Source organism: Trachymyrmex septentrionalis, unplaced genomic scaffold (genome assembly GCF_001594115.1).
Source record: "Trachymyrmex septentrionalis isolate Tsep2-gDNA-1 unplaced genomic scaffold, Tsep1.0 scaffold49, whole genome shotgun sequence".
Classification (NCBI taxonomy): Eukaryota; Metazoa; Arthropoda; class Insecta; order Hymenoptera; family Formicidae; genus Trachymyrmex; species Trachymyrmex septentrionalis.
The window spans coordinates 72,557-85,992 of NW_017305661.1; the positions used below are offsets into that span (position 1 = coordinate 72,557).

Genomic DNA, 13,436 nt, shown 5'->3' on the forward strand with positions numbered 1-13,436 from the left:
GGGGGAATTAATATACATTTTCGCGTATGTGACAATGTCGATATATGTGAAAGAAGTGCCTTTGGAAATTTACGTGACATTGATTATTTCGTTTATATAATAACGAAAATGAATTGTTCGCAAGTGCCCGTTTATTTTCGAAAATGCAATAATGAAATCGCGTTGATTAAAATAAGAGTAAACATAACAATATTTTAATTTACATAATTTTCAAAGTATTTTTATTTTGCGTCTCACTTTCTTTTTCATATTTTACAGTCGCTGCAATTTCAGAAATGCGTATTTCGATATCTACTCGACACAGTTTGAAATAAAAGTTTACAAATCGCATTCGTATATGCATATCTAATGCATCGAACTAATAAGATGGCATGACAGTTTGAAATAAATCACCCTCGCATACGCATCTCACTTCAGCTCCCTTCTTCCCTCGCCGACAGTTCGTAAAGTAAACGTAACACGACGTAGTCTACGCAACGAAATCGCCGGCGCGAATTTCTTTCTACAAATAAATCTCCGTTTTTTTCTCCGTTGATGCCGGTGGTACCTTATCTGCGTGATACGCAACACGCAACACGCAGCCGTGGCGTCGCGACGTCACCGATCAGTGCTGCCGCGGCGTCGCGCGGCCGTTTAGAGCGGTTACGAGTCGCCGGTGGCTCGCGCGCGCTCGGTTACGTTCGGCCGCGCTCGGGCCTCGTCGCTCACAGTTACGGTGAGGAACGTCAGTTACTCTTCGACACTCGCGTGGAAGAGTCTGTGCGTATTCAGCGGTCGGGGATATTCGCCGGGTCCCTATCCACGGAGTGCCGAGTATCTTCGTTCAAAGGTGTTAACCCTCCCCTGCGTTTCCTTCAACCCCCGCGAGCGCGCGGATAAGAAATCCGTACGTGCGGTATCGCGATCTCGTCGTACGGCGTGAAGTTGCCGCAGAATTGAGGCAGAACCGGCGTCGATCTCGGCGCGCGCGCGAAGGGATAAAAGCCGGTACGCGACGAGTACGATACGCGGAACGGCAGACGGGGAGCTAGAGAGAGAAAGAGAGAGAGAGAAAGCGAGAGAAGGAGAGAGAGAGAGAGACGGCCCGCGTGTGTGTTGCCGTTAACAGTGAATACGCGAGTTTTTTTTCCGTCAGGAATTACCGGAATCGCGCGAATGTCTAAAGTGGATGTGGAGTAACGCGGAGCTGCGAAAGAGGGAGGCCGGGGAACCGCAGCCCAAGCACGAACGACTACAGCCGGCATTTTGACGTTTGCTCCGCGTGTGTCTTCCCCCCTCCGCGTTCCCTCCCCGCATGTGATGAATACTGTCGCAAGTGAGCCGTGCACGCGACGCCAACAGACAGAGCGTCGAGCAACACGAGTGATGCCGTGTTCGCAGTGAGTTTTTTTTTTCGCCGGTTGTATAATACACGCCGTTCTTCTCGTCGCGACAGTCAACGGCGTGCAACAGCAATAACAACAATAACAGGCAGCGACGCGGCGGCACAAGTTCTTTGGTCGTGATATACACGGGAGGTACAAGGAGAGAGAAAGAGAGAGAGAGAGAGAGAGAGAGAGAGAGAGGGGAGATAAGAGCGCATTCGTGAATGCCCAGGCAGGTATCGGGCGGATCGGGCTGTTAACGGGAACGGGAAGTGCGCGACGGAGAATCACGCGAATCCATAACCATCCTCGCGTTGCTCGGGCGACGTAGGTCGACGTGTTCCGTCGAGTCCGGAGTCTCTCGGTTGCTCGTTTCGCCGCCGGCATTCTCTCGCTCTCGCGTCTACGGTGGAGGGGGAGGTCTGCCTCTTCTCCCGATGATACGCACGTGCGCTCGCCTCTACTCGCTACTACGTTTACGTGCGTGCGTGCGTCCGGAGCGCGTTCAGTGAATCGAGTTGGTATTCGTATTCGTCTTGTCGTGCCGTGCCGAGCGGGAGAGTTGGAGTGCTGACGGGCGAGTGACGCGCGGTGTTGTCGTCCGTTGTTCAGTTGCGGTCAGTTTGAGATTACGTTTGAGTTTACGCGATCTCGTCGTCGCGTCTCCCCGCGTGTGGCGGTTCACCTGCTGGAGAAGGAGGCTCCGGTGCGGAGAAGGACTTCGTAGCCGCGCGTAGCCATGGATACGCTCCTACCGAGCGGCAATATATTTCGAGAGCTGCAGGACATACACGACACCGGATACTTCTCGGCCCAGCCGTCGCTCGAGGATCACTGGCAACAGGTATAATCAACACCGCGCTCGTTCGTTAATCGATCGCGAGTCGCGATCGATTCTTAAGAGCCCATAGCTCGACGGAAAAAACGTAGCGCCGAGCCTTGTATAACACGACGTCTACAATGAGATTTTAAGGCGTGAAACTTAAGCCTTAAGCCTCAGGTCGTAAGAAATTGATGTGAGAAGAATAATCGACTACGGTCGGTCAATTTCTTACGGCTTATGGCTTAAAGCTTAAGTTTCACGCCTTAAAATCTTATTGTAGACGCCGCTTTATGCACAATACATAAAGCAATAAGAGAATCAATCAATCAAAGTCTTTCCTTCGTGAAATGAAGGAATGATTTGTTAATTTTCTTATGCTTTATGCATAAAAGAGCTTTACATAATACATAAAGCGGAGTCTACAATGAGATTTTAAGGTGTAAAATTTAAGCTTTAAGCCTTCAACCGTAAGACATTAATCAATCACAGTCGAACGTGATGAGATAATCGACTATGATTAGTTAATTTTTTTTTCTCACGGTTTAAGACTTAAATTTTACACCCTAAAATCTCATTGTAGACACCATTTTATGTATTATGTAAAGCTTTGTGTTTTGGCCTTTAGAAATTAATGGCCTTGCAATTTTTTTGTGTGCCATAGCCTTTATTTGACTAATTTATCTCAACTTTTATAACAGCTCTTATTGAAATTTTTATACGAAAAGAATGATTTTATTCATACTGAGAAAAAAATTATTCATTTGACTAATTTATTAACTAAATCTATTTTTATTTTTATTTCTTTTGTTGGAAAATGTATGTATTTAAGTAAAATATAATATATTTTACTTAAACACTTATATTCTTTACGTTAAGAAATAAAGATCAATTAAGCCAATTTAGTCAATTTCTTTTTCTCGCTGCAAATATATCTAAAAATTTTGCTAAATACAGCTGTGAAAATAATTTTACTGTAGTTTAGTAAAAATTTAGATACAGGGCTGAAAATAATTTTGTTGGGCTGTCAAAATAATTACGTAGAACGCTTAAACTGGTGGCTCTAGTTAAATTTTTTTTTACAACATTACTCATCATGCTTGAGATTTACAATTAACAGTTATTTTGACCGACTACATTATTTTCTGCTCCGTATATAAATTTTTAGATACTTGAGTAAAATTGTTCTTTCCGTGTAGTTATAAATAATATCATGAGAACGTAAGTTCATATAAACATGTAATTTTGTACGTGTCAAGTAGAGTAGCGTTTCATGTTTCTCCTCGTTATCGCCGACGACGTTTCTAAATTAACCTTCAAAAATTTGAGCCTTCCAATTTTTCTCGTAGAAATATGAAGTACATAATTTGCCGGATAATTTGTAGTTGACTTTTCTCACGTTTTCAACAGTGTAAGAATACATCAAGATAATTTAGATGAGCGTCGAATTAGGGTGTTGCATAACAATAAGGTGCCACGTGTCGACAAAAGTCACTAATGTCCCATAGAATACCGGCATCCCTAATCGGCTTTCGCTGTTTGACACTTTGTCGAATGTTTCTATTTGTTATCTCTTTAAGGGGCACAAGTAGTTAGGGTTCGCAGGTATACACATTCTTTGTTGCCTTACGTTCTTTCATTCATTCATACCCTACCGACCCGTGTTTGGAACAAGTCGACCGGCGTCGTTTAGCCGCGGCGTCGTTTAGCTTCGTTTACGAAGCACGATCGTGGTTAGCGACCTTTGACCTTCTCGTCGCTGCCGGTGTCGAATGCCGCGATTGTTGTCGCACGTTTCGGGGAACGTTTACGCGTACGCGAAAAACGGAAATTGTCGCACCACGAATGCGCCGGCCCGTAAAATTTGCGCAACGCGATGGAAACGAAGGGGACCGGGAGGAGTATGCACGCTGGACCCGCCGCGGATCCTTTGCCTTCCTTCACGGAACGTGACATTTGTCAGGATGCGAAAACTTGCGAACGAGAAATTGCGATAACGCGCAAGAATGATCGCCGGGTTCTTCCGCTGCAAAGACTTTAACGACGCGATAAATCTCGTGTTACATCGTGTCTATTGGGATCTTTGTTATAATAAAATAGGTCGGTCGTGTTATATGATATGTATAAAGAAAATATGGTTTTGTTAAAGTATCTAAAAAATTGTCTAGATACAGATCTGCAAATAAATTTGTTGCCGTCGAAATAATTGTAAAATGTATGGAACGAATAAGCATAATAACGATAAAGCTACAAGAAACTTCGACATTTTAGCAAATCTTAGGTATGTACTATATAATTACATATTTTGGTAATCTAATCAAATTAATTTTATATCTAGCTAAATTTTTAGATATTTCAGTGAAATCATTTTTTTTTCCGTTGTAAATGTAACGTATCGGTCGACGTACGTCGCTATTATTATTCCTAACATAACATTCTAGCATTTGTAGGGAAACCAATGAAAACATAATGGATGTAATTATCTCTCATTTGCATAAGAAATTAAGTGACTTGCAACTCTTGACTTTGAGATTGTGAAATTTCTTTAAATATTAATTTTCATAAATACTCAAAGTATGTCGGATTTTGAAGTCGTGCCATTTAATCTTTCAGTCCAATGTAAAACGTTAAAGGGAATGTATTTGTGGTCTGAGCTCTTTAAATGTATGTCAATTGGATTTAAAGATCCGGATGTGTGTATATGTTACGGACTTATGATACGCTCAGGGAATCAGCGGCTAGTTTATACTATATGGATTTATTAGTATATCCTGTTCGAAATTGGATACTGAACAGTTAATAATTCTATCTGTGTAATTAAATATTAATAATTTACAACTATCTTATCATTTCACGATTCACCGTTACAATGTCTTTAATTTTTTTAAATCTGTTACCGAGAAGGAAGATTTTTTTGACACACACACACACACACACACACACACACACACACACACACACACACACACACACACACACACACACACACACATATATATATTTGATTATTCTTTTAAGTTCTTTTAGTTTACTATTCATTTATTTAGATATATTTGACAAATTTAACATTTGGGATGCATGCATAAAAAATTATCGTACATATATCGATCGCATCAAACAATGGATTTTTTAAAAATTGATTTAATTGAATACGTCAAATTGAATATGTCAAATCATGACTTATTGTCTCTTTTCTTAATATAATACCTTTATAATTAAATTTCAAATTGAAATTTAATGGTGATAAAGCAAGCTCTAAATTATGTGAGGAACAAAGTTTTGTCATCCCTTTCTATTTTTGAAGCTAAGAATTCTTCATGCTCGCTTTTAACATCGATAGCGCCGATGTCTCTGATATTCTCGTTGAGGCAAGAGTACTTAAATTAGGACCGAGGAATTTGCCGTAAAGTTCACGTGGTCGTACACGTAACATCTCGCCGGGAATTCGCAGAGTTCGTTGGATGATCGATCGCGAAGCGCGCGCACGATGTATTCCCGGAATTTAAAAGGCAGACATTAAAATCACTCCTCCGTTCGGAAAGCCCAAGGCCGTATTAGATCGGTGTGTATATACATTGTATACGTTCAGTGACGCACACGAGTATTCGTCGTAGACGCCGCCGCCGCTCCGTGTCCTGTTTGTTTACGAGTGTGCAATGACCTTACTGCGGAGCGACTGGCCAGCGTAAGAGGGACGGCACTCGTTCCCCATTCAATATCTGAGGTAGTAGAGTACGTTTTTTTTTCCCTTTCTACCGCGCCGCGCCGCGCCGGTGTGGTAACAGTATATCGCGAGCACTTTTTCAGGTTCCGCCGCCACGAGAAAATACGACCAACGTCGTGATCCATTTAACCCTTTATTTGGTAACGTTGCCCTCGAGTGGCATCGATTTGAACCGTTTACCGAGGCGACTTGCTAGCATCGAATTTCTTTCATCTGTCAATTCTTTGGCCAATTAGATTAAATACTAACTTTTTGATTCCCGATATTTATCGAAAGTTATCAATTGTAAGATTGAAATTGCAGAATTCGTTTATTCGTATATATATATATATATTCTAATTCTTATTTACTTTTAAGGCACGTAATTTATCGCAACTATAATAATAATGTTATAAGTATTTTTCAAATTATTATTTCTAAAATAGTTGTTTAAAAGAATAATCGAGAAGAAACGTAATCGATTAACAAAAATATGAGAAATACTTTAATGATTTTCAGACAGTATACGTAAATATTCGTTTTTTTTATATCACCTATTTTTAGAAACTTATAATTACACATAATCCAATTACATAAATCCAATGCTATAAAGGACTGGAATATTCAATAGATAGTTTTTAAATATTGATAAAATAACAAACGCAACGCGCACAAACTTGATTGATTGGTTTATACCGTGGTATGCGTATGTATATGCATGTGTGTGTGTGAAAGAGCACGAGAAAAAGTAAAATATTGATAAATATCTTTCTTGCGTGTGGCCTTCGTATAATTTGCATATTGCAGTGAGTCGTAGCTCTCCCGATTACGAACGAACAAGGGGACGTTTATCGCAAGAAAATTTTGATCGATCGCTTGGCACTCGTACGTTTGACTCGCTCCCGCTCGGTTTGCGATTGGCGAGTTGCCTAATTGAATGCCTCGAAGCTTTTCCAACGAAAACCGCTGGCGCGCGAGGCGTTTGTCATTAATTACTCATGCGATCGTTTGACCGAGTGCCGCTTATCATCGCCGGTCGCACCGTAAAACACGTAAAAACGAGGGAAAAGAGTGGATAAACAATACACGACGTCGTGCATCGATATTTCGCGTAACCGCGTGATCATGCGAGGCATATGACGCCGACGCACGTGTCGACAGTGTCCGATAATGCGATTTGACGGGTGCTTCGTCCCGAGTTTTTTTGTATTTCCAACTTTACGCGATCTCGTCCATCAAACTGTTGCGACATCAGTTATATCTCTACGCACGACAAAGCGGCCCGATGCGTGTATACCCGGCATCCCGTCGCTCTTATATCTACATAGGTTTTACACGTACAGTCGATTTGTAATTTTTTTTTTTTTTTTTTTAAAGGACTTTCTCTACGAGTATTACATACTATGATGAGATTATTATACTTCGCGTTACTCTCGAAAGTTAGAACGATAACTTTGAATAAGTTGGAACGCGATAACTTTGAATAGTTCCATACATTCTCCCCTCTTTCTATATAAATATTCTTTATATATTCTCTACATATATATTTTCTATGTAGATTACGTGCCACATTTTTTTTTATGTCTGGCGATGCGAAATTTTTAGTGATTTTGTTTTCTCAGTAAAAACTCACCAGCATGCACTGTGCATACATGACAAGTTTAAATATCGACTATTATTTCTCTTAATTTGGTTATTTACGTCTAGACAGTGTAATGGTGAAATATTTTTGGCTGGCGTGTATACACATGCGTTTATTTTATCAATAAAACTACCATATAAATGTCATTTAATTTTAACATATATAAATCCTCTGATTGAGCTTATCGGTCGTCTAGTTGCGATGGCACGCGGGATTATCTCTCAACAAAATTTGTTCTTTATATCTTAATATCTTAATATCACACTAAAAAGGCATTGTAATTGCGTGCAATTGTTTTAAATGCGTAAAGCATACGGCAATATAGTTGATATCGAATTAACATCACGGAAGTTGTTACTCAGCCCTGAGGAACAGTTCTGTAGCTGCAGAAGATACGCCAACGCACGTTTTCCCCGTCGCTGCTGATACCACTGCTGATTCGTCGTGCGGCGAGAATATTTATTCGTAATAATAATTCTCCGTATTTTTACGTGATTTATTAAATTTTCTTTAATACGAGTTTATGAGAGTTTGATTAAGAATTCTAATATCTCGCTTTACCATCTGCATATTTTTCATATTTCATAGCTCATTAAATGATAATTGCTAAATCCAGACAAGAAGAAATTTTGATTTTAACAAATATTTTGTCAAATATTCTTAAATTAAAAAATTCGAAAGTAAATTGTGAAAGATGTCATAAAATAAAAGATCCTGTGGTTTGTCAATCGTTAAAAAAATAAGTGCGATTTGATTGTGCGAAGTCTATGACGTTATAATCTTCATACTAAAGCATTTGTATAGATGACAGTATTGCGAGGATCACGTCCAAGCAGGTTGTCGATATACATCGAAATTCAATATTTATATAGCGTTTGTACGCGGTACTCGATATGATTCTGTCATAGACAGATATGTCGTGAATTAAAATTTCCTCCTTTTCGAGGCACTATATGCAATATCCCAGATTGGATTCCGGCGCCATTCGGCAAGTCGCACTGATTGTTTTTCACGATTTTGCGATTTACCGAGCCAAAAACGTTGTCTGCTTCATTGGTAAAACGCGTACGCTTCACCTTCGTCTCAACAAATAAATACATTTAGCACGAGCCTGTTTACCGGGATGCGCGCGCACGATATAATCGTCCTCATAACGATCTAGTCGTACAACCTCCGCATTTTACGACTGTGTATAAAATGCGCGTAAAAGCTTCAATGATCCTAGACAGGAACCGGTACAAACATCGGCGTATGTGAATTATATGCCTCTGACGTTCGCACCGTTGGCAATATTTTTTCTGTCTCTCTTCTCTTTCCCTTCCTTCCTATTTGTCCTTGTTCCTCTATTTCCCTCTATTATTCCCGTTCTCTCTCTCTTTCCCTCACTTAACGAGTTAACATTTCCACTTCACGCGTCGTATTACGACATACTTCGTCGATGTGACATTTTACGATTCGCTTCGATACACGAATATATTTCACCATTTTGTCGTGTATGGATCGGTATATGCCCCCAGCCCCCAGCGTCCCGCAACAATAATACCTTCCCAGGTATTACACGTCGATTGGTTCAATCAATTTCGATACAATTTTACGTACTTCCGATTACTTACTGTCTTTAAATCTCGCGACGTTTCATAGTTATCGTGCCATGCGCGATTTTCTCGCGATTTTGTTTCCATAGAAATTATAATAGAATGGATGGATTGATTTATCTCTTTGACAATGTTCACCAGCGGCGGAGCCACTTTTATCCGATTTAAAATATAGCGCGAATTAAAAATACAAACACGTGACGTTGGTGCTTACTGATTTTGCAAATATAAAACTGGCGCGAAAACGTTACGAATTAGCGAATTCGGTACAGTTTTGTTTAATTCGAGAAGATATAAAGCGTTGGAAAATATTTTTTCCAATATTTTTGATACAATGCTTCGTAGGGAAATGCAGCTTTGTTTGTACTCCGGAAAATTAAAATAACGTGCTGGATTTGTTTTTGCGTTTGTTGTTAGATTATCAAGTAATTTATCACGAAAAAATACAGTATCGATTCATTTATTCAAGTTGCAATGTAGAAACTCACTTAGTGTTTTTAGTTAAGTATAATAAGAATTTAGCTTGACTCTATACGTTTGACTTTGGTGGCAAAACAATTCAGCGTAATATATTGTGCGGCTCGCTGACAGAGTTGGTCTTTATGACACGGCACGTTCTTGCGCATTCCCGAGAAGTTGTACTTCAGGAAGTCGGCTCAGTGCGGTAAGCGTCGGTACTTTGGCCGTTCGAGAAGAATGCAAAAGACTGCGGCTGCTTTTAAACAGCGTCTGACGAGCGAGCGAGTGAGCGAGTGAGAGACTCGATCAAGTTTCGAAGTTCTTTTCGCTCTCTTCCTCTCTTCCCTTTTCTGTAAGATTTATCTTTAATGTAAGACGGGATGATCGTACCCTTACATTAAATTGAAACGGCTCAAATCCAACGAAGGAAGAATTTATTTCTCGGCTGTATAACTTTGCTCAATTTAAACGACTTCTTCTTATCATTATAAGAATTTCATATCTAAAATCTTCAAACTTTAGCGTGGTCTACATATCATGGAACATGTTTTAAAAACAATTTGGCCATTGTACTATTTTATAGAATTTTACATTTCAGCTTTAACAATTTGTTTTTTGAATTGCGGCACGCGATGATTTTTAATGGAGTTATGTGAACAATCAAAGTTAAAATGCTCCTTTTATTTAATCGAACTTAGTGACAAAATGTCTCGGGAACATTAGAAAAATTTTGTAAGTAAACCTTTAAGCTTTCATGTTAGAAAGTCTAAAATTTTTGCAAGTTTTTTTTGCAAGTGACAAGTTTACCAGTAAGAAGAAAATTTGTCATTTTGTTCACCTAGTTTTTTATAAAATTACCAAATTCACTGAAAATCAAAAATAGAGTGATCTTTTGAAAGTAGAGATTTTAAGTTTTGAAATTCGTTTTTAAATTTAAATTTTATATATTTTTAACGAAGTTACAGCTGCCTAAATTTGGAAATTCGTAGCGTTATGAACTTTTGCTCCCAATCTAATATTATGCATTTTAAATTTATGGAACATAATTTTATATTCAGAGAAAATTTTAAATTCTAACGATTTGAAATTTTCTCTATCTTGCATAATTATGTATGTGTATAATTATATACTGTTTTTTTTTTTTTACAATTTTATACAGTTATTTATACTTTTTTTTATCATCGTACTAATATTTTTTTTGTACATTTATTTATATTAGTACTATTACTACTATTAGTACTTAATTAATACTATCTAACTCCCGAGTTTCGTCGTAGCCTCTTTTTCTAAATATGTGAATGCTCAAAGACATTTTTAGTGAAAAGGTCTGACGTAACTCTTTTGTTTCTAACTGGTATGGTCCCGCTTGTGTTCGGCTTTTCGTCTTCGTACCTTTTCATATCTTATGTTGCTCCCGCGTTTGCGCCGCGAATGCACGCGATGGTGCGAGAAACAATAGTCCGTCTGTACAATGGATCGCGATGAGAGATGAGAGTGATGCGAAAGAATGCCACATTGTAGCCTGTCGTGGCTACGAAACGTGGTATTGTTAACCTTCGATGACACAATTCCTCCTTTTCGAATTGTGTCTTCGCCGTCGGTGGCACTTGCGGAATCTGCAGACTTGACACCTAGCGTTCGTTGTCACTAACTCGTCGATATCGCGTTGTCACGTGTGTGCACGTCCCGTTACGAGGGGATGTACTTCTGTAAATGTCATTGATCTGGTAAACGAATAGTTTTTATTTCAAATATTCCGATATCTATATTCTACATTTTTCTGTACCACACACCCCATCGCTTTTTTAATATATTATATTATCAGTTTAGAAAAATATTTGTTAATTTGTTTTGCTGAATTACGTAGGTGGTGTGAGCAGAAATTTCATAAAATCTTTTTTAGACTATACGTTGCAATCTTATTTCATTTTAGAATTTATTATCAAAAGTGCCTATGCGCTGTGATACGTCCGAACTTAATGATATATACTTGATTTAATTTAATACAAGTACAATATTTTATTTTTCAGTGTTTCTTGCATTAATTTTACAAAAAAATAGAGAACTGCAAATGCAATCCGCATCCTTCTCTTATCTCTCTTGCATAATACAAGAAAGAATGAAAGTTAGAATGAGGAACAAATTAAGAGAATAAACGATATTTTATTGGTCGAGATATGCAAGGAATGTTACCGTGTCGGATACGAGCGGTAGCTGATCACGCTCGTGCGTTGCTTCCTTTCCTTTTTTTTTTTTTTTTTTGCAATGACGCGATATGCGCGAATGTCGGCAGCGAGTTCGGTTGGAACGCGGTGTCGGCGGTTATTTCTGAGTTTCTGTTAGTGCGCTCACTGCTGAGGCATTCGCGTTTTATGTTTCGCGCGTGTGCCAGGAACAAGATCGTCGTCAACTCGTTCTCGTGCGATTCATTCGGGGAGCCATACGCACGACGCGTTCCCTCGTTCATCACAGCTGGGTCACCCGCAAGATGGATCTATTAACCCTATCGTCATTACGAGCAGGAAGATGATGAGGAGAGAGATAATTTCGAACTCGCACGCGCGCATCCGAACACGTCTTTCTCGATTAAAGATCGCGGAATATTAATCGTTATCAGAGAATTTAACGTGGATAATCGAAACTCGTATCTTGGAAACTTATTACCGTATGTGGCTGATAAAAAGATGTAAAATATAGATCTGTCGGACGATAGTCTCGGATAGGAGGATAGCTTTTTGCCGGAAAGAGAAGGGGATGTACGCACGTACGTTTAATCTTGCCGATCCGGGTCACAGAGGTCGATGGTAAAGTGTTAGAACCGGAAATGCTCGAAGGCGATTGCGTACGGGACAAGCATGCGTTCTCGCGGAGAACAGACAGAGATAGATAGAGGGGGACTAGGGGTAGGGAAAGAGATGGAAGACACGTCGAGAAAGCTGATAGAAAAAGACGACGTAGGTCGGATCAAACCGGTCGCTCGGTACGCCAAAGTTGCGGTAGAGATTACGTGCTCTGAAAAGATAGGTAGGCTATTGCCTCGCGAATCCATACCTTCCATTTCCAATTAAGATAACTATCTCATACGCACGCTATCGCCACCGCGGTTCGAGGTATCTTTCAATATTTTTGAATTGCGCGAACATGGATTCGCATCGGAGCTACTTCTTGGAACTTTCGCTCTTGTGCTATTTTATTACGTATCGCTCTTGTAGATTACGTAAAAAACATAATATAATTTTGAAAGCGACGAAACAAAACGTATGTAACAGAGGAAATTGCAACATCTCGTAGAGAGACTTTTCTTTTTGTTAGGAATTGTAAATTTTACATGAACTATAGACAATCTTTTTTGTTGATAATGAACAATTGGATTTCTCTCAATTTATATGTATCGATTTTTCTATATCTATATAATTCAAATTTAAATATACAGGTGTTCTAAAATTTGCAACTTAAAACACTATAAGAAGAAAATTCTCGAAAAATTAAGTCAAAGAATTTTTCATTTATTCATTACACTTAGATGGGCACCTGTCCCTCAATCGCACGTACGATGATCATCTAAACGTGACATGTACTTGGCTATATTTAAACTCTCATATCTTAAAACTGCTTAAAAATTATTTACAAATAATCTTTGGTGCTATAGTATTTTGAATCGCGAATTTTCAGACATTCTGTATACATGTAAAATTTTTGTTATACCGTTAGAACAATTAAAAAGCATGATAGTTAATTAAAATGTGATTTAATTGTTAACGAATTACCAATTTTTATCTTAAGTACTAGACGGAACGCGGACGGGCGCTGCAGTTAATGAAATTTAAACAGTGACAGCAATTCAACGATGAAG

General features: G+C 39.0%; 1 protein-coding gene across 1 annotated transcript in view; it reads left to right on the plus strand.

The window, feature by feature from the left end:
* Positions 1-751: 751 nt before the first annotated feature.
* Positions 752-13,436, plus strand: part of LOC108751532 (Krueppel-like factor 6) — a 339,010-nt gene continuing 326,325 nt past the window's right edge. The window contains exon 1 of the mRNA XM_018491766.1: positions 752-2,208. Within this exon, the coding sequence (XP_018347268.1) occupies positions 2,104-2,208 (105 nt within the window). The 5' untranslated portion in view covers positions 752-2,103. The remainder of the gene's footprint in view (positions 2,209-13,436) is intronic.